Raw genomic sequence first — 20,849 nt, forward strand, 5'->3', positions numbered from 1 at the left:
GGAGTTTCGGAAATGTGAATTATGTGTATCCATGAGCACTACAGCTAAGCGAGATGCTGTGCCCTCTCAAAAGGTTCCTCACCAAATGAGTAATGCTGAAAATCCGTCTCAACATTTTGCAAACAATGTATGGTCCTTGGAGGTTTGCATAAAACACAACATGCGGATTTAGAAATGAAAGAACATTGGGTTCCTGTAATGTGAGTCATGAGGAGCTGCTATGTGATTGGGAATATACATGTGCTTATTGCCTCTAATTTAATCAGCAAGTAGAATATTCATTAAAAACTCATGTCGTGCAGTCTTTGTACGTGGATTTTGTCTGAAATAAATCTGTGTTTTCCCACTGTAGTCTATACAGCCTCACAACTTTCTAGAATATTAGCTGCTTATCTTACATTTTAGTAAAGTTATGTTAACAGATAATGGACTCCTAACTTGTACCTGTCAGGTGAGCAGCATCATTGGAATATAGTCAGGTTTTTCCATTAACTTTTTTTGGGGATAATTTTGCAAGGAAGCTAAGATGCTTATGGGAAATAAAGCCTCTAATTCAATTTTCTCTAGGAAATAAATCTTGCTGTGTTGGAGGTGCCCTCAGCTGAAGGCCTGTGCCTTCAGGACTAAGGACTGAAGACTGTAAAGTCCATCTGATGGCTCTGGTTTCCTGCCATACTTGAAACAGCAGCTGCTGATCCGAGTGCAGGACCAGCTCCGGTGCAGGACGCAGTGGGAGGCATCAGCTGGTCGAATGTGCTTTCTAAACTACCAAAGCAATCACAAATTATCATTTGGAAGGCTAATACATTCAGCCAAATATAGCTTCCTCTATGTGCAACGTTTCAGAGAGTCAGGCAGTTGGCATTTCGGTAGTGTTATCTTACGGAGATGTATGTCCTCTGTGGGGACAGGGAGGTCTGCTCTGGTTGCCTTGCACTGTAGTTCCTTTTCTGGCCGCAGTGGTAGTATTTAATACAGAAGGGCAGAAGTAAGAGATGTGGTTTGACAGATTTAGTACACTTGTAACTGTGAAGAAACTGTCCTTTTTACAGACGACTAAAAGCCATGCTGTGCAGGAACGGGAACTGCACTGTTGTTCCAAGCACACACACTTCTTTGAGTTGTTTAAGCTCTGGGCTTTGATGGTTTAGGATTTTCATCAAAACCAAATACTCGGTGAGAGCAAGGTAATCTTCTGAAATCCGGCCCAAGCATTCCATTTAAGAGCTGATATTTTCACAGATGGTCAGTGCTTGCACCAGGTCAGACCTGGACACCCTTGAACATGTGAAACTCTTTTCACCTGAGTAATTCCACGGACGATCATGCACACAAGTTGCTGGGGTGAAGAGCATTGCAAGTGCTGTGTTCCTCTAATGTGTGACTCTCGTTTGTATTTATTGCAGCAAAACCAGAAATTCTTACTTTGGATATACTTAGCAATGGCATTCTCCAGTGCGTAGCAGCTGGATTCCCAGCCCCTACCATATATTGGTATTTTTGCCCAGGAACTGAGCAGAGGTGAGTTAAGTAACTAGACTCTACAAAGATTGTTCTAGAGGCAACACATCCAATTTATAATTAAAATTAAGAACATAAAATGACTGGCTAACAGTTATGTTTAAACGTTACATCACTGTTTTCATAATTTTTGGCATTGCATTATTTGCAGTGGTTTGAGGGAAAGTCAGGGGGTACGTTTCATTATTCCCCTTTGCATTCCGTCCTTGAAAGGGGGAATAACCACATTTTCTGTTGCAGAAAAGTAAAAGCCAAAGTTTCTCCCTGCTGCAAGGTAGCTAAGGTTTGTATCAGTTGGCCCCGAATGACACACGTTCCGTATGCAATTTCACAGAATGACAGTCAAAGAATCACTTGTGAATATGGCTGTAGTCTTTTGGTTTATTGTGTACTGATATAATTTTCAAGACATAAAGTAATTAGATTTCTATTCACATGAAGCAGATGACAAGTAAACAAGTGCGGAGTTGTTGTGAGTAAAACCTGATGTCTAGTTGCCATGTTTCTAAAAATGAAGCAGCATTTGTGAAACATGTTTTAAGGTTTTAGTTGACTGCCACTGTGGTTGTAGATCTCGTACTAGCAAGTCATGAGTCTCCCACCTGCATAATTTGTTTGATGCCTAAAATATTATTTCCCTTATTTTTTAAATAATACTTTTTTTGTTATCTTAACTGTGCTCATTTACTGTAGTAAATATGTGACCTATGAAGGAGAGGCGCATCTTGAGAGAACAGAACTGTCTGGCTGCGTATAAGCTTGATGGTGTTGTATGTGCATCATGGAATTTTTTTGTGCCGTAATAAAATGATGTTTGGTGAAAGTTTTCAAGATTAGGTAGTAGACCACAACTGCTCGAAGCTGAAGCTGGAGATGAAGGTTGAACGGTACAAAACCTGTAGTGGACTTACAGACCTGTAGGTATCTCTAGCCAAAAGTGGACGAAAGACCTCATGGTGTCTAGTTGGGTCGGCTTGGTATATATCGGTTTCACTCACTGTGTAGAAGACAGTGTAATGTAAGTGGGATGAGTTTGAGGATAAAATCTTCAGCTGAAATCCTTTGCAGAGCAGTGTTGTTTAGTTATCTGATGTCTGGCAGTGGACTGTCTGCCTCAACAGCAGGACTTGTTGTCCGTTTCAGTAGCAATCCACGGCAGGTAACTGTCAGTGTTGTTTCTCCCAGGTGTTTTGATTCACCAACAATATCCCCCATGGACGTCAAAGTCAGTTACACAAATTCATCAGTGCCATCGTTTGAACGAATCCTGGTTGAAAGCACCATTAACGCCAGGCATGTTCAGGAGCACCGGCACCGTTGCTGCGAGGCCTCCAGCAATGGGGACAGGAGCTCTGCTTTCTTCAACTTGCCATTAAAGGTAACGGCTGGAGTGAATGAGACCATAAAACACGGGTGCCATTCAGCACTTTCCTGCATAAGAGGACTCATATTTTAAGGGTGTTACCTTTGCCATAAGAAAGTTTACAATACTGTGACTGATCGTACGATAACATATTACGCTAAATGTCCTGCCTGCCACACCATTGCTTTAATTTTTAAATAAATGTTGCGGTATCATCTTTTATGGCTTCAGATCTGCAGCACAGGAGGTAGCTGGTTTTCTTCTGTCTGTGCAGCACAGTGGCAAACCACCTGCAGCGTTACATTGGCTTTCCTTCTCTCTCTCCCTTTTTTTGTCCCTGTCTTTTTTTGTGTTGACTATTTAGGCCATCTTTTTTTTTTTTTTTCAAGGAAAACCTGCATTTTTGTAATGTTTTTACAACATTCAGGAAATGCTGTCCTGAACTTGACTGGAGCCTAAGGGCCCTGCTGTTGTAAAAGAAGAGACAACAACACACTGCAAAAGGGCTTATGAGTTTTGTAGCAGTTTTTGTGGGTTTGTGGGGGAAAAAAAAAGTACTAGAACATAGATGACTCGAAATGTGTTTGTAAATCTGTGCTCTTCTTTGCAAATCAAATGTTCTGCTGCTTCTTTTTCTCTGTTATACCCAGATATAACGTATAAACAAATAAGCCAGATTTGGGGCAGATTGGTTTACTGGAATGGTATTCCTTCGCTACTCGGCACAACCTCTACTTTTAAGCCTGTGCTGTAGAAATCATACTTGGGGGGAAAAAAGGAGAAGAAATTAGGACTTCGGAAAAAGGCTTGACTGAGACCGTGCAAACCCCTTGCATTAATTGATCATGGTGTCATGCCTCCTGAATTAATGAAGCTGAGACTCCTGAGGCAACAAACTGAATGGTTTCTGTGCCAGCTCTGTCCTCACAGCTCATTCAGGAAAGCCATTCTGATGTACCTGGCACATATCTGGGAAAGTCAAAACTCCAAACCATGTTTCACAAGGAAGAACCAAGGAAAGGTTTCCACCTGCACCTTTTTGATCTAGTTTTTCCTGTTCAGTATTTAAGCAGAATTTCTCTTGTTTCTTTCCAGAACAAATCCGTACCCATACCCTTTTCACCCTTTACTAATCGCGTTTGGAGTCGCTGCAGGACTGATGTGCATCATAGTCATGATCCTGGTGTACATATATTTACAGGTAAAATCAGAAGCCCCTCTGCCTGAGTTAGGAACGTGCGTGAGCTGCCTGTGGAGGCTTCGGTAGTGACAGCCGTTCTCTTTCCTTTCCAGAAACCCAAATACGAAGTTCAGTGGAAAGTTGTTGAAGAAATAAATGGAAACAACTATGTTTACATAGACCCAACGCAACTTCCTTATGATCACAAATGGGAATTTCCTAGAAACCGTTTGAGTTTTGGTTAGTTTAGATTTATTTAACTTCATCTGCGAGGTGAAATCTTCAGGTCTCATGTGAGACTTTGGTCAAACACAGCAGGATTTTGTCGAAAAGACGATGTGCGATAATGCAAGTACTGGTAATTGCTCATGCTTACCTTGGGACAAAAAGAAAGCAGGCGTATCTACAATAGCTTCTTTGATATCGTAAAGCAAAATGTTGAATCCTTCAGGAAGAAGTGCTCCAAGTCATTACACAGTATTTTGTTTTGCTTTATTAGGTAAAACTCTTGGTGCTGGAGCTTTTGGAAAAGTTGTTGAAGCCACTGCTTATGGTCTATTTAAATCTGATGCTGCTATGACAGTAGCAGTAAAGATGTTGAAACGTAAGTTACTGTAATATACTGTACAATTTTTTTCTCACTTCTTTCTGCTCAGTGTGTTACATGCTGAATATTGTACTTTGCCTTGCAGCAAGTGCCCATTTGACAGAAAGAGAAGCGTTTGATGTCAGAGCTTAAAGTGCTGAGTTACCTTGGAAACCACATCAATATCGTGAATCTGCTTGGAGCTTGCACTATTGGAGGTGGGGTTATCAACAGATTATTGATTATTTCTGTTCCTTTTTATTGCCAGAAAGAGAAACCTTGTGAAGAAGAATCCCGTGCTGCTAAGTATAGAAATCTTTAATACATTACTTGCTTAAGCAGGTTGCGAATCATGATGACTATCACCTGTGAATTACTGAATCTAAATTTTAGGCTCATCCTAAAAGCAGTAAGGAGACCACTGTAACTGCAGCTAAAAAGGAAGGTTGCTGTTATTCTCTTTCATGTGAGCATTATGGACTTTCTTCTTGAATGTACAACATAAGTTTTTTCCTCAACTGCACTGTTTCTTATGAATGAGAAAAGAGACGTGAACTGGTTCCTTGTTGGTTTCCAAGGTGAAGTCAACAGGCCTGTCTTGTGTAGTCTTCCAGCTTTCTGTTTAAACTGTAACATATCTGTTAAGGCACCACTGAAGTTACAAATGCTAAGCAGCAGAAAGTTGAGAAAAAGAGTTTTCCAAATAAATTGTTGCACACCCAAATTTTTCACATTTAATGTTAACTTAATAAGTTTGTGCTCATATGTAGTAAAGCTACAAAACAGCTGAAGTGTCAATACAGAGAAGATACAGTCCTGTATTTTTAATTTATGTGTATTTTAATATGAAAGGTGGTGCTGCTTCTTACACAAATCTTTGCTTTCTAAGTTTTTGCTTCATTTTTCAAAGAAAGGAGCTTACAAAAATTCATACTTTTAGACGGAGGCAAAACACTTCTCACTTTCATATTTAATGATTTAACAATAGGATCAAACAATTTTGTTTAAGCAGTTGACAAAGTAGACTCACTGGCCTGAGTGCATGTCTGTCTCAGCTGAAAAAATGTGGCGTCTGTAAGAAATCCTGCCACAAACGCTGCTTTTGCTATTACGCAAGCTATAATTTTTAACTGCAGAAAATGGAAACTACACTAGTGAGGTTAGGAAACTGTGGTACAGAATAACCTCACAGATGAAATAACGCGCAGCGCAATTAACATATTCAAGGGCCATAGCGGAGTCATTCACTCAGAAAACATATATTTGATCTATAAACATCCGTGCTGGAGATGGACTTGATTCTCCTTTCCGATTTCATTTAATATTCTAAGACCTTGTGCAATGTAGTTTTCTGCTCGCAGCAGGCTGTTCTGTTTGAATGATTTTTCCTATTATACTGCAGAATATAACACTCTACATCATTTCCAAAACATTACTGAAGGAGTGTGAAGCTCTGCTGTAAACAGAAGTTGAATCAAAAGGATTAATGTTTGAAGCTTGAATTACTCTAACGTTTGGAACAAATAACTTCCTTCAGGAAGTGAGCAAAATCAAACAGAGTTGTCTGGCCAGAACATTATCACATGAAGAAAGAGAAAAAGACTTATTTGTTTAATTTTTCTAAAATCCAGTGCTATTGAGGTGGAGGGGGGAAATTAATTGGGAGTGACACAGCTTTAGCTGGACAATAGTGCTGATCTGTGAAAGGGAAGATGCCGGGTTACTTTTTCTATAACTTTTCAAGTCTAGACAGTGCCAGGCAGTGTGATTTTAATAGCCCAGCCTGTGGTGCTTGGCTGAATGCTATCTTTATGTGAGCTTTTCTGCTATGAAAACAATACTCACCTGCTTTCTAAACCTCACGTACATCTACAGGTCCCACTCTGGTCATTACAGAATAGTGCTTGCTGCTATGGTGATCTGTTAAATTTCTGAGACGAAACGAGATTCATTTATTTGTCCAAAACATGAAGACATGCAGAAACAGCAGTTTACGAGAACTTGTACATCAGGCAGAGCCTGCAGCGTAAGTATGACTGCTGAAATGTACTTGTGGTTTTAGAAGATTGAGAAGGAGGACATACCAAAGTTTATTAGGGATAAGAAATGCCTTCATGCAGTGGGTTTTGAAGGTTCTTTGCTGTGCAAGGAACAATTTAATTAAAGAGATGATTTGTACAGTGGGTGGTTTATTCTAACAGAGAGCAATTGATTGTATGCACTCTGTTTTACTTCTTTATCAAATTTCCTGTAGTTATTTCATGCAACTCCTTGGCTCCAGTCTTTGTACGTATTTCTGTTTATCATTCCTGTTAAACATTGGCAGTGCTCATTTAGCAGCTTGAATGACAATTCCCCTAGTGTTGGGGGTGTTAGTACTCTGAGCTCTCCTAAGATCTGCCTTCAGAAACGACTCACTACAAATCAAAGCAGCGCCTTACAGCATCAGAGGCAAGCTGCTGCCGATAGCTTGCTAGATTTGTGATGACACGACCCATGTCACGATTCTTGAGATTGCTCTTGTACTTTCAGTTTTCTTCAGTTACTTCATCTGTATATTTTTAGCTGCTCTGTTTTAGATACAGGTGCAGAGCTCTTTCCGAGTATATTTCCCAGCAGATTTCCTGCTTTCTTCTTCCCTTTGCAAAGTGAAGGAGACATAACTTATCAAAACCTTATCAAAAACATAATACTTGCCCGTTTTTATTCTTAGTCTGTTTATTGCCCCAGTGGGCCCATTGCTTTGTGTTGGCAGATGCAAAAGAACCAGACAGACCCTTAGGAGATGGTAAAGTCCTTTGTCCCAGCAAGAATTAGCACTGGTGAAGCTGCTTGTGCCGTGGCAATATGTGTATCGCTGGTGATGCCCCAGAGAGATTGAGACCACCAAACTGATGAACAAAAAGCTGTGATTTGCTGTTGTAGGCGTGCCCTCTTTTCAGCGCAGGAATCATCACTGCTTGAGCACATTTTGTAAATTGAGATATTAATGGTGTAGTGTTTACCAAATTCTCCTATTAGTATTTACTGTAAAGTAGCAGCTGCTAAATGCATCAGATGTGTTTGTGGTGGTGACTAAAGCTATTGGTGATCTTATCACTCCTTTCCATGTTAGCTCTGTGACTGCATTTATTGTTCACAAAGTAAACAGATATTTCAGGCTAAGTATATGAGTTCTAATGGCAACGAAGTGAAAAACGCCAAAGTTTCTCAGCTCTAAAGGTGCCCAACTCTATATTTATAAACCATATAGTATGAAAATCTGTCTATTTGAATTATATGTAGAAATAAGAAAACTTAAACATAAAACAATCTAGTAGATGGCTGTCCCAAGCCTCGGCTGATTCTTCAAAATATTTTTGGATCCCCTTTGGAACTTGGGAATCTCTGAATTTAGCATTTTTTAGCATTTGTCTTCTGCATTTCAGTTGCTGCTTCAGTTGCTGAAATATCCTGGTAGAAGTTGACCTAAGCAGAAGGAAGCGCTAGCAGGTCCTGTGAAATGTCTGGATGTTAATTTATAGAGACTGAAGTCTATAAACAGTATACATGTGAAACAGTTTATTAGATAACCTGAGCCAAACTCCAAACTTTAAGATGTATCGTTGGCTGTACTGACGAATCTTCCTTTGTGTACAGGCCTTTTCTCATTCTTTTTTACACACGCATGAGTTTCCAACCTACTGATCATTTGTAAAGCATTATATTCAGAAGGTTGGCGTAATTGTAGCTTTTTGTTTGGATGGCTTCTGAGGCCTTTTTCACTAAGTGATGTTTTATTTCATGTGCTGCCTCTATAGTGATGTTGCCAATGAATACATGGACATGAAACCAGGAGTGTCATATGCAGTCCCACCAAAAGCTGATAAAAACGACCAGTGAAGTCTGGTGAGTACAGTGACAGGAACTCTGCTTGCTGGTGGGAGTGCAGAGAGGAGGGCTTTATGAATTTTTTCAGTTTTATCATACTTTTCTCTCATGGATGTTGACAATTAAAACCCATTAATTGGTATGTGAAGGCTTAAGAAAGACTGATAGGCTGAATTACAGTGTCTTGTTTTTTCCCCACAATTAAGTGGAGTGACGGGCTATTTATGTGGCTCTAGTCTGGTACTTATTAAGATCACTGTTTCGTATCACATAAGACAAGTCTGTTTCTAAATGATTGTACTTGATCCACTCAAAAGCTGTTGTTGTTTATTTGTGTAGGGTCCTACACCGATCAGGATGTTACCCTTTCTATGTTGGAAGATGATGAACTTGCTCTAGATGTCGAAGATCTACTAAGCTTTTCTTACCAGGTGGCAAAGGGCATGAGCTTCCTTGCCTCTAAAAATGTAAGTTAAGAATTTATCAGAGCTGGACAGAATCAGTAGATTTCTGATTTCCTTTGGCATCACTTTCAATGTCTTAATGTGATCCACATATTTAAATACTGAAATACTTCCATGTTCTTTTCAACAAGCGCTGCAAACTGGTATGCTCCTTCTCGTACCTGAAGCTTTGACGAAGGCTGGAGTTCTGTATTGTGCTCGTTGTCTAAAAGTGGTAGCTTATATCTCATAAAACAGAATATAGGATTGCAAAGTCATCAACGTGAAGCAGTATTATTGTGTATCCACAGTTCAGGCTAGTAGAATCAGTGGCCTTGTTCCTGAACAGAAGCTCGGCATAGAAATGTCAAGAGAGGAGACAGGGAGGAATTGCAGCAAAGTATGTTTTCTGCAGCATGAGACTCCACTGATTAGTAATGTCATGTGTTGGGAGACAACAGGCACAGCTGAACCCTGCCTAGCTTGGGTAGTGCCTCTTATGGGTTTGATCTTTAGCCCTTCGTTTCCTGGAGCATCCAGGTCGTTTCATGAGTAGCGATGGCTTTGGAGAAACTGAAGGAAACATAGGAACCCTGAGGAGTTATTTCTTCATACTTCTCTGGCATGTGGGAATTAAATGGAATTCATGAAAGAACCAGAAACCTAACATGTGAATGCCTTAAAAAGCAACTAAATCTCAAGAGTTTAAGATTTATTCTCTGTGGCACTGCTGGAGAGTTTACAAGCTAAAGAACAGTATGAAGACAGTTGCAAAGCTGTCTCTTTGCCTGAGTTTTAATCAGTGCTGCATTTGCTGCTTCTCTCATGCAGAATACTGCCTTAAATGGGAGCTATCACATCATGTGCTTTTTTTTTAGCAGTATGGCTTAATGCACAGGATAAGTCTTGGTTTTTAATTTTCTGGAAAGATAAAATCAGCCTAGAGACCCATAAAGAATCTTCGTTGGCCACCTTAAGCATAACAGACATTTCTCTGGGTTTCATAGGAGAGGTATTGCATAACAGAAAGGGATTATAAAGAACAGAAGTCTTAAGCGCAGCATAATTATTATCTTCCTATGGTTATTCTTACATTTTATTGGAAGAATGCCATTTAACTTGTAAACATTGTAGCTAATATAGACATAGGATAATACAGGTGCACCTTGGATAAAGCGCAAAACCAAAGTTATGCAATTTAAGAAAATAAGGTAATCCTAGGATCCTGTGTTACTAGTGGGCAATGTCACTCTAATTCTACTCAAAAGGAAATCCACATTAAAACTTGCTCTTGCACTTGTTTTTTTTCTCCACTGTTCCTCCCAAACTCTTTAGTTTATTTTTCATCTATCAGCAGCTTTAAAACAGGCCTGACAGGCAAACATATTATATACAGATTTTAATGGGTTTTACCAGGCTCCTGCATCCTTCACTATTCAGGACATCCGGTGCTTAGCACACAAATTCTTTATTTCTTCTTATTTTCTTATAGAATAGCCCCAGAATTCACTATGCATCTTTCCCAGTGACTGTTTTCTTTATAGTCTTTCCATGGATGCAAACAGACACTGCGGCATTGAGTAGCAAAGGCAATAATGAAAGTAACAGCACCTCACTGTGAGGTCAGGAAGTAACACGCAGTATCGCTTTGGCAGTGCAGAAACAATGGCTTTGTCAGAGAATTAAGTTGCACTGTGCTAACACATTACTCTGCTCGGTCCTCTGCAGTCATTGTGTACATGCACGCTCTTAGCTCCAGCTAGTAAATGCAGACTAGTGTGGGCTGATGGATGCTTCAGATTGCCTCACACCCTTGGGGAAGGAGGATCCACGCAGATGAGGAGCACAGAGTACCCAGCTGCTCTTCTGCAACTAGTTGGTTGCTGTATCAAGGCTCAGAGGCATAAAAGTACCTCTGCGCACGAGTCGGAATAGGAGTCTGTCCAGGGGGGATAATTCCCTTATGAAGCACATGGTGCCTTAATCACAAGACAGGCTTCCTCCAATGGATGATGTCTTTACTTAATGCAAACTGCACTGCTTCTGGAGAAACGAGGCAGGGGCTTGCTGGATGCTTGGCTGTTCCTTCACTTTACTGCTTCAATGCAGTTAGGCTCTCAGCTTTACATACGCAAAGTGAAGAATATGGGATTAGGAGGTGAATGAGAGTCCTTTGAGAAAGTAATTGTCATTAAAAATGGTTCCTCCTGTAAGTATGCAAAAAGGACAGAGATTAAGTTGCTTATGCAACCTGCAGTTATAATTTTCTGAGTTTGATTTGCATAACTCGATGTTTTAATTCATTTTTTGTAGGGAACTCGTAAAGTTTTGTATTTCAAGGAAAAACTGAAGAGCAAAATTTAACCATCTTCAGCTGTTTTTTGGAAAGCTGTGGCCTGTGTACTATATACCATCAATACAGTGGGACCTTAACGCTCCCCTTTCCAGATGGAAAAATAGAACATTTTGTTAGAGAACTACCTCCATTCTCTAACAAATGCATGTGGGCTCCACAGTTGCACACAAAGAAAACACGACTGCCAGGAAACTCAGGCATGCTTCTGGAGCTGCAGTTACAAACACAGGCACACTTCTCAAGTGATTAAGTGGAATATAAGCTAGCTGGGTCACTGAACGTGTGACTGTTCATTGAAAGATACTGGCATGTGAAAATTTCCAGTATTTTCAGATACTTAGATCTGCTTATAAAACTCTCCTAGATACTTAATAGTTCAGGTGTTCTAGAGGAATATTTTTGGAATGGAATTCAGTTTCCTGACTTGAGTGCTTTGAATTTGCTACCGTAATTTTCCCGTTTTCCAGCTTGTCAGCACTTTTCCCTCAACCACAATAGTTACTTAATAGAAGATTGGAATTAGTTTAGAAACAAACAATGTTTTCCCCTTGTTTGTCCTGTGTTAAGAAACAAGCCAGTGATTATTTTTTTTTATAAGAAATCAGAGAAAAAGTACATTAAACATTAGCTGCAAACATGAAACACTAGAAAATTCAAAGTGACTGCAAATGTTTTTTTTTTCTAAAATAAATGCATAGACAACCTTAACTACGTGGACCAATGTCATGATAGTAAAGATACTATGCTGGAGTGTTTAATCATCTGAGTAAGCTTATTAACAGATGGCTTCATTATGACTTTCAGCTTGCCGTGAAATGCATAATGCAGAGAGTTACATAGCTAAGTAGACATGTAACCAAGCAACAGCCTGTTAAGGATATTATAAAATAGCTTTGTTTGTTTGTCTGTTTGTGTTTAGTGCATTCATAGGGATCTGGCCGCAAGAAATATTCTTCTAACTCATGGTCGAATAACAAAAATCTGTGACTTTGGCCTGGCAAGAGATATAAGGAATGACTCAAATTATGTGGTCAAAGGAAACGTGAGTATATGATACTTTATCCACCTGTTTTAAGTTAGAGGAGTCCTGTTGTCTTGACTTGCAAAGACAAGTCTTTCTTAGATGAAAATCTAGCTTTCCCAGTTCTGCTATATATCCATGCTGGTCAGGAATGTTAGGAGGGATAATTCCTGGCAGAGATGTGTGTGCGAGCAAAACCCTTGGTATAAACATGTTGTTATACTGGAAGAACCATGCTGGTATCTGAATGTATGTTGTAGTGGAGGAGACGTTTTTGCTGCACCAACATAACACCCAGTCTTTCTGTTATATTTGAATACTGAAAGTTACAGCTCTGTGAGTAACTGCAAGTTTTGCCATTGGAATATTCTGGTAGCCCAATCCTAAATATAATTAATTTGAAACTTTTTCTCTTGGCATTGCTGCATTTATCCATTACTGAAATAGTTTATTTTAAAGATATCTAAATAATCCAGGGTTTGCATCCTGTTCTTTGCAATAAAGCATCACTCAGACAACAGAAACTGGATTCTGAAGTGTGAATTTATCGATGAGGGCATAGTGGGAGGCAAAAAAGCCTTGGTTTTATCTGATTCCATATACAGATTTTAACCTCGTATGTGTAACATACAGCTTTAACTTGCAGCTGTAATTCAAACCCTGTAACAGGTTTGGAACAGACACTATATTTTGATAAGAAATGTTTAAAAGCTCCTATGTAGAAGAGTACTGATTACACTGGTATGGACTAGACTTCTGCAGGGGTACAAAGACGCTTTGAAGTGGTGCAGATTACCTTGGCAGTACTGGAAGTCTCCTTTAGAGTGCTAGTACAGTAAAAGAAGCCCTACTAAAAAGGGAAAGAAAACCCAGTCTGTCTGTGGTTAAGCTGGAGGAGTGTTCTACAAGGTATAGGTTTGCACTGCCTGGATTAATGTTGTAACTCTGCATCAGATACGTGCAGCCATCCAGTACCTTCAGAGTACACATTTACACTTGCACCATTTTTCAAAGGAGACGACAAGATCCACGTTCAACAAGGCAGCCCTCCTGCCCAGCCCCACTGAGTGCTCCAGAGGCTGGACATTAGTTAGAGATTTGACAACACACGAACTGAAGGTTGCCCGTCTGGGCTTTGGGCAAGCTGATAAAGAGAGAAAATCCCACACCTGAGCATCTCTTACCAACATGGGTTGCCGTGCTCAGTTAACCTATCAGTCTATGACACCTCAGGTAACTGAGATACTTCTGCTGCTTTGCTGTCACCCAGCAGTCCCTGGTCTCTCAGATACCTACAGCATCCCTATTTTAGGCCACAGGAGAGATGTATTTATTGTTTGTCTTCAAAAGCAATGTTGGTACCTGTCGTGGTTTTTTTTTTTGGACTGAGGGTCGAGACAAGAACCGAGAGGGAGCACCCACCAAACATGGTCTCGGGCAAAACATGACTCAGACTTTCTTAATAAAACAAAACAATTTATTAACAGTTACTAAACAAAAGACAAAAGGGAACGAAACCGGTTACTTGAGAGGAGAAAGAGAAAACAAGGCCCGATCTTAAAACAACACCTCCCCACCCCCTATTTTCCTTTCGTTCCTGGCTCTGTCTTCCCCCCAGCGGCGCAGGGAGACAGGGAATGGGGGAGTACAGGTCAGTTCATCCATGTTGTTCACTGCCGCTCCTTCTTAAAGGAGGAGGAGTCTTTACACCATTTTTCCCTTGCTTCGGTGGATCCCCTACTCACAAAGTCCCCAAACTTTTCCAAAGTAAGTCCTGCCCGCAGGATTGCAAATCCTTCCCCATGGATCGCACCAGTTCGGGCTTCACCAGTTTCGGCCTCTTAGGGAGCTGCTGCCACTCGCGTCTGCGTGGGTCGTCCCACGGTCTCCAGATGCCTCCACGACCTCGTCGTGCATTCCATGCCCCATTATCAACAGTACCTGGTCGCGCATCCCCTGCTCCACGACCTCTCCTGGGCTCAGGCATCTCCTTCCCGACGTGGGTTTCTCCACGGGCCACGAGTGGGTCGCTGCTCCGCCGAGTACACCCTGGCTGCAGGGGGGCCGCCTGCCATCTCACACCGATTTGCAAGGGAAACCTCAGCTCCAGCACACTCCTCCTGCTCCATCTTTGCTGACCCGGTCGTTGTGGTTGTCTTCTCTTAGATATTAATCCTCTCTGGGGGAGCTCGGCCCGGCGGGCACCCCGGGAGTGGGGCGCTTACCGAGTCCCCCATGCGGCTCCCCGGCGCCATCTTGAGCACATGGCGCCGGCCCGGGCCCGAGCGGCCGCTCGGCCGGGAGCCGGGAGCGAGGGCCGCGCCCTCCTGCTCTCTCCTCGCTCCTAAGCAAAAAGCCCCTTTCCCGCCCCTTTGTCTCAACTTAAATAGGGCAATTCGCAGAGGCGCCGATTTGGCTCAACCTCCCCCGGGGGGGATGGGACTCAGGTCTGGTGGCACAGGGAGCAAATCCCCTCCCCTGCCACCAGAACACCCCCCCCCACATCAAACTATCACATTCCACCCCTCGCCTCTGCGAATTCCCTATTTAGGCACAACTTCACTTAAAACATTGAACAAGAACACACATTTCACAAACAATCCACCCCTAGTCCCTTCACCAAACACAACAATCAAAGTTTCCCAAGGTCCCTCTGTTTTCACCACTCTGGAGTCCATGTTTTGCCCGTTACCTCTCCCAATCACTATTCCTATCTCGAATTCCTCAGCCCCACGTTGGGCGCCAAAATTGTCTTGAGCACATGGGCCGGCCCGGGCCCGAGCGGCCGCTCGGCCGGGAGCGAGGGCAGCGCCCTCCTGCTCTCTCCTCGCTCCTGGGCAAAAAGCCCTTTCCCGCTCCTTTGTCCCAACTTAAATAGGGCCATTCGCAGAGGCGCCGATTTGGCTCAACCTCCCCCGGGGGGATGGGACTCAGGTCTGGTGGCACAGGGAGCAAATCCCCTCCCCTGCCACCAGAACACCCCCCCACACAAACTATCACAGTACCGGCCACTGAGTGCCTAGAAATTGAGGTTAGGGAACAACAGGAACAGAAATAATTCAGGAATGGCTGTCCTGGCAAAATACTGAGTGGTGTTTAGTGTAAGAAAGCTGCTTTCAGGCTCAGGGTCAGGTCAGGAGCTGCTTGATCAGTCAAGGCTCCTGGGAGTGAAGGGAAGTGCAGACCAGCAGCTTAGGAGGGAAGTGGGCAGTAAGTAATTAAGTTTTACATGTCTAGACTACCCTTTAAGTTTCCTGAGTTGCCTGAGAATAGGATTTTACGTAGCTCGAAAGGGTCAGAGGAGGATAGGCTGCAGCTGCCTGGGGAGAGAGGAAGCAGTGGCTGCAGGAGGCGTCTAGTTGCATCTGGCCTGATCTTAAAGCAGATCAGGAGCACCAGGGCATCGCGAGCTGTGGACACTGCTGGGAGCAGTGCTGCTGACAGCAGCTGGGAGCTTGGCCAAAAAGAGTGTTTGCTGTCTTGTGTTGTTCAGCAAATAAACAACTCGGGTGGTCTCTCTGGTGAGCCAGCCCATGGCAAACGCTGCCTTTCCTCCACGTCCTTTCTCTTCCTTTCCGTTTACTTCCCTTTCTGCTGTGTCTCCTTTCCTTACAAGACACCAAGGCTCTTCTCTAAAGTATGGTTGAAATACATCTTTGGCCACGGTGTTGCAAGAGCACTTAAAAGGAAGAGGTCTGGCTTCTCCCACAGCAGGACAAACTCTTAGGACAGAAGCCTGACCAGCTCCTATGGTCAGACAAGGAAAGGACAAAGGAGAGGAAGGCGGAAGCAAATCCAAAGGCTTTCTGTGTCTGCTTTAATTAGCATTCCCGAGGGATGTCTGTCCCCACACTAACTTAGGAAAAATGTCAATCTATATTTCTTTCATGTGAATTTTCATTTTTTTTCTGATACACTGAGGAGCTAAAGCAGATGTCTTAAGTGTTGACTAAAGCCTTGAAGCACCTTGACCGTGAGAATCTCACCTGTGTGCCTATGGTAACCAGTCCACTGAAGCAGACTTGCATGTTTGCATAAGGAACCATGCTATGGTCATGTGTATCATTTTGCTCTGACTTCCTGCCATCCCTTCTAAACAAGACAGAAAGAATCACACAGTATAAAGAAAATCTGAGTGCAAGGAACTGCACCAGTTGATTAGACCCACAGAAAGATGGATCAATAACCATGCAGCACTTGGAGACTCTCAAATGCTGAGATTTCCATTTTTGGTTGGATACTTCTATTTCTTGATTTAATGAGTATTTAAAGCACTAAGAAGTAGAAAACTTTGTATGCCTTGTGTCCATTTTCTGAATTTATTCTCTTTTCCCTGGAAAGGCTCGTCTTCCTGTGAAGTGGATGGCACCTGAAAGTATTTTCAATTGTGTCTACACCTTTGAGAGTGATGTCTGGTCATACGGGATATTGCTTTGGGAGCTTTTTTCTTTAGGTAAGCTCCTTCAAGATCTGTACTTCAGGGGACTTCTGCTTCATTCTTTTTGCTGCAGATGCAGAAATCATGCTGCTCATGTGCTCTGTCAACAGGAAGCAGCCCGTATCCAGGAATGCCTGTGGACTCCAAGTTCTATAAAATGATCAAGGAGGGATACAGGATGTTCAGTCCTGAGTGTGCACCACCTGAAATGTAAGCACCCAGCACCTCAAATCAGCAAGCATCAACAGCGATGCAAAGGAAGGGAAGCTTCCATTCTTGCTTTAAGGCTTGTTGCACTGCCCCATTGTCTTTTTTTTTTAAGTTCTTTTCACTTTTTAAATAATTCATGCAATCTAACTAGCCGAACACATGCCTATGTTGTTACAAGCAATGAAATGCATTCATGCCTTGTACCATCTGATCACTTTGTCATGGCATCTGCTCCCTGTCAATAAGTTATTGACAGATCACAGAACGTAATGAAATTCTGATTTTTCGTTCAGATAAAGCAGTCAGTGAGATGTATGATGTACCACCAGACTCTACAGCATCTGCATTTGTGCTGTACTTCTTGACAGCAAGAGGATTGGCTACTGATCTTCTTTATGAGCCATCCCTAATTCCCTGTTTTGTAAATGGATTGAAACTTAGCAAGCTGTCAAGGAAAACTGTTCAGAGACTCCCATTAGTATTGAGTCCTTTGTTGTCACAAGCAAAGGTGTTACCAGCACTATTTCTATTCTTAAAAGTCATTTAAAGAAGGTAAACTGTGAGACTGGTTCACAGTTTTCTGTCAAAAAATAATGGAGATGAGATAAGAACTGTCAGGTTTTGCTCCTCAGTGATACTTAATTTCAGTATCTTTGCAGGTATGACATAATGAAGAGTTGGGGATGCTGATCCTTTACAGAGACCCACGTTTAAACAAATCGTACAGCTGATAGAGCAGCAGCTTTCCGATAATGCCCCCCGGGTAAGTTATGGATCATCAGTTTTTTGGACTCAAAGCAATTTCAAGCAAGACATTAGACTACAGCTGTGAGGAGCAAAGAGCCTGGGTGCTTCATTAATTTTCCAGTAGTATTTCTGTAGCTTTGCACTGTAAGTTTGGGTGGTAGAAATGTTGCCTGGGCTACCCACTTCTGCTTTATTGTGCCATTAGACAGTAGCTCTCTAAGCCTGTGCCTGAAACAGGTACCAGCTGGAGAAGACTCTGTGCATCGTTGGTGTCTCACTCAAAATAGACCTGGCACAACAATTTTGGTGTTACAAAATGCGATGGTACTGCATAAATTCATTTTATCTTAAACTACAAAAAAATCTATTCCAATGGGAAAAATCTGAGAAGCGAAGTATATTTAGCTTTTTATTATTATTTTATATTTCAACCAGAAAAACTTTTCTGGAATGAAAAGGTTGAGCTTTCGGTGCTCTTCTGCCTCTTCTCACTTACTTACCCTAGCTCTATTTGTATAACCTTGGAGGTATGTCGTGACAAACCGTATTCACCGTTGTTTTGAGCTTTTTCTGAGAGGGTAACTGGACAAAACAGTCCAAAAAAAGTAGAGGCACATCAGACACTTGGATTTCTCTCGCGATAAGATTATGTGTTACTGGGGTTTAAAAAAGTAAGTTTAAAACCTTGTTTATAAATAAGTCTTCCTTTTACCTTCTGGATGCCTTGTTTGAGCACTAAATACGTGGCTTCCTGACAATTTGAGAAAAGAGGAAACTGAAAGCTGCTGGTGTTCGATTACATCCTGTAGCGTATTTTTGGCAGATACAGGCATTACTAAAACAAAAGCAAGAATGTGAAGGAAATATTAGTGAGGTTTCTGGGGAGTTTAGTAATAACCTGAGCTGTATTTTTCAAGCTCAGTTGAAATTTGGTGTGCAGTTGGAAGCTGCACTGCTGTCAATAACGGAGATTGAGGTTCCTGACTCTACAAAAGAGCAGTTAAGCCCAGGACCTTTTGAAACTCTCTTTAGATGTGCAAAGAAACACCTGAGCTGGAACCCTTCCATGGCAGTGTGTAGTGCACAGTGGGAAAAGCCTAGGAAAGGAGAGCTCTCCAAGTAGGTGTGAAGGGAGCGGTCTGCAGAGTATTGACACTGGTCTTTGGCTTCTGCAGGTTTATGCGAACTTCTCAACTCCACCTTCTGGTCAGGGAAACGCTCCAGATCATTCGGTGAGGATTAACTCAGTGGGTAGCAGTGCTTCATCTACTCAGCCTCTCCTGGTACGCGAAGATGTTTGAGTGGCATCTGGAAGAAGAAGAGGCCAGATGATTAGCTGTTTGTATTGTGCAGGGGGTGAGAGAGGGACGACTTCAATAATTTCTCTTACTTTTACTCACTACTACCACTGTGTAGCTGAAACATTGTTGTAATACTGTCCTTTACCACACATTGTTACACATAAACTTAATCTGCTGAGCACGGTTACAGGCAACATTGCAATGTTAACTGAAGCTGTATATATTTTGCTATATTGTGTGTATTTGCAGTAGAGAGCCAGATCTGAAGAAAAAAAAAAAACAACCAACAAAAGAAATCCTGAGCCAGGGTGTGGAACAAGATGACTACAGATCAAACCAAATCTGCAGTGATCCTTTTCTGGATCCGTGCCTGGAGAGCGTACAGTCATTTTCTTTAATCTGTTTTGCTGAATTTAAGAAATAAATGAATATGAAGCTAGTGGCTTTGCAAACCCCTTTCCACATCCAGCCAAGCCTGAGATGCTTTCCCAGGCGGGTATCATAGGTTGGAGGCCCACAAGGGTGCTTTGTGTACCTGGGCAAGAGAGGTGAAGGAACTGAGACCTTTCCAAAGTTGATCTGCACAGCAGCAAACCCTCCTGGAAGCTCAGGGGTTTGCACCAGAGGAGGGAGAAGAGCGTGGATCTTCATCGGTATTTCCCACCCATGCTGCCAGCCTTGCAGACCGGTCGCGAGGTTTCCATGAGTATATGCACTACTTCCCACTGGCCTCTTCCTCGCCAGGGACGGAGCTTCCCGTCACTAGGTCTCGCCCTGCCACAGAGCCTGAACCTCTCCCTGAACCTCTTCCGTGCCCCCCTGCCTTGGGAGCCTGAGGGCTTTGGTGCTTGTTTTGCTAATAGTTACGTCCAAAAGTGTTCACCAAAGATAGGTGGGCCTTGCCAAGTTGGTGAAAATAGAGGAGGAGGGCTGCTTCCAGTAAACTCTGTCTCTGGAGGAGAGGCCGTTTAACCAGCCATCTTATCTAAGCGAGAGCAGAGGCAAAAAATTCTCTCCTGGGGGCCCTTTCTTTATCTTGTCCTACCCAGGTGAATCTTTCCCACAGGCAGGCTTGGATAGGGCTAACTGGAAAGGGCAATTTTCCCCCGCCCCGAGTCGTTTCATCTTTCTACAGTAGTCCAGAGATCAGATCATAAGGAAGAAGAGCCTAACTGGGAAGCACTGAATTTATAAATGGGATAAAAGAAAGAGTCTTTTTATCTTATTTTCTTGTTTGACAGTCCTGAGGCTTGGGGTCAGTATCTGTTGAGCTCAGGGTTGTGCTCTAACCCCGTTCTTCCCATTGGAAGCACTGCTAGTTTTCTTCCTTTGTTTCTGTCCCCTAGAAATTAGCAAAGGCATTGAGAGAAGCATTTGTCAGAGGCAGACCTATTTATTTACAATGCACTTAAGCACTCTGTAACTTATACTTTACCAGGATTTTGATTGAGTTTACATGCAATTTAAATGTGTAACTAACTGCCCAAATGCAAGGTAATTGTAAATACACACACTGGTAGTATATTTTGGGTTATGTGGAATACCACGCTCCTTCTATGACTGTGCATTTGGTTTATCGTTACAGGAACCTGACTTTCAGAGTTAAGTCAAAAATTAGCCATTTGCACTGAATTTACTTAGGCTGTTGCACCTTTCCAAAGTTAGCCAGTTGTTTGGAGGCACTCTTTACGCATACTTCTTGTTGAGCGTTTTCAGTTTAATGCTATAAAAGCTCTTTTGTAACGTGTTGGCTTTCAGAGCAACAGTAGACAAACTAGTTGTCATAATTATAGATGTCTCGGTACTTTACGGA

General features: G+C 42.2%; 1 protein-coding gene across 1 annotated transcript in view; it reads left to right on the forward strand.

Moving 5' to 3' along the window:
- KIT (KIT proto-oncogene, receptor tyrosine kinase) overlaps nt 1–19,036 on the forward strand; it is a 57,187-nt gene extending 38,151 nt beyond the window's left edge. Inside the window, 23 exon segments of the mRNA XM_086611739.1 lie at nt 1,407–1,521; nt 2,707–2,899; nt 2,979; nt 3,980–4,003; nt 4,006–4,085; nt 4,178–4,304; nt 4,564–4,668; nt 4,757–4,785; nt 4,787–4,868; nt 6,526–6,548; nt 6,550–6,581; nt 6,583–6,620; nt 6,623–6,652; nt 6,655–6,676; nt 8,451–8,515; nt 8,518–8,538; nt 8,860–8,987; nt 12,239–12,361; nt 16,682–16,793; nt 16,889–16,988; nt 17,648–17,669; nt 17,671–17,751; nt 18,911–19,036. Coding sequence (XP_086467865.1) covers nt 1,407–1,521; nt 2,707–2,899; nt 2,979; nt 3,980–4,003; nt 4,006–4,085; nt 4,178–4,304; nt 4,564–4,668; nt 4,757–4,785; nt 4,787–4,868; nt 6,526–6,548; nt 6,550–6,581; nt 6,583–6,620; nt 6,623–6,652; nt 6,655–6,676; nt 8,451–8,515; nt 8,518–8,538; nt 8,860–8,987; nt 12,239–12,361; nt 16,682–16,793; nt 16,889–16,988; nt 17,648–17,669; nt 17,671–17,751; nt 18,911–19,036 — 1,679 coding nt within the window.
- Nucleotides 19,037–20,849: the final 1,813 nt, after the last annotated feature.

This window comes from Tauraco erythrolophus, chromosome 5 (assembly GCF_009769465.1).
Source record: "Tauraco erythrolophus isolate bTauEry1 chromosome 5, bTauEry1.pri, whole genome shotgun sequence".
NCBI classification, from domain to species: domain Eukaryota; kingdom Metazoa; phylum Chordata; class Aves; order Musophagiformes; family Musophagidae; genus Tauraco; species Tauraco erythrolophus.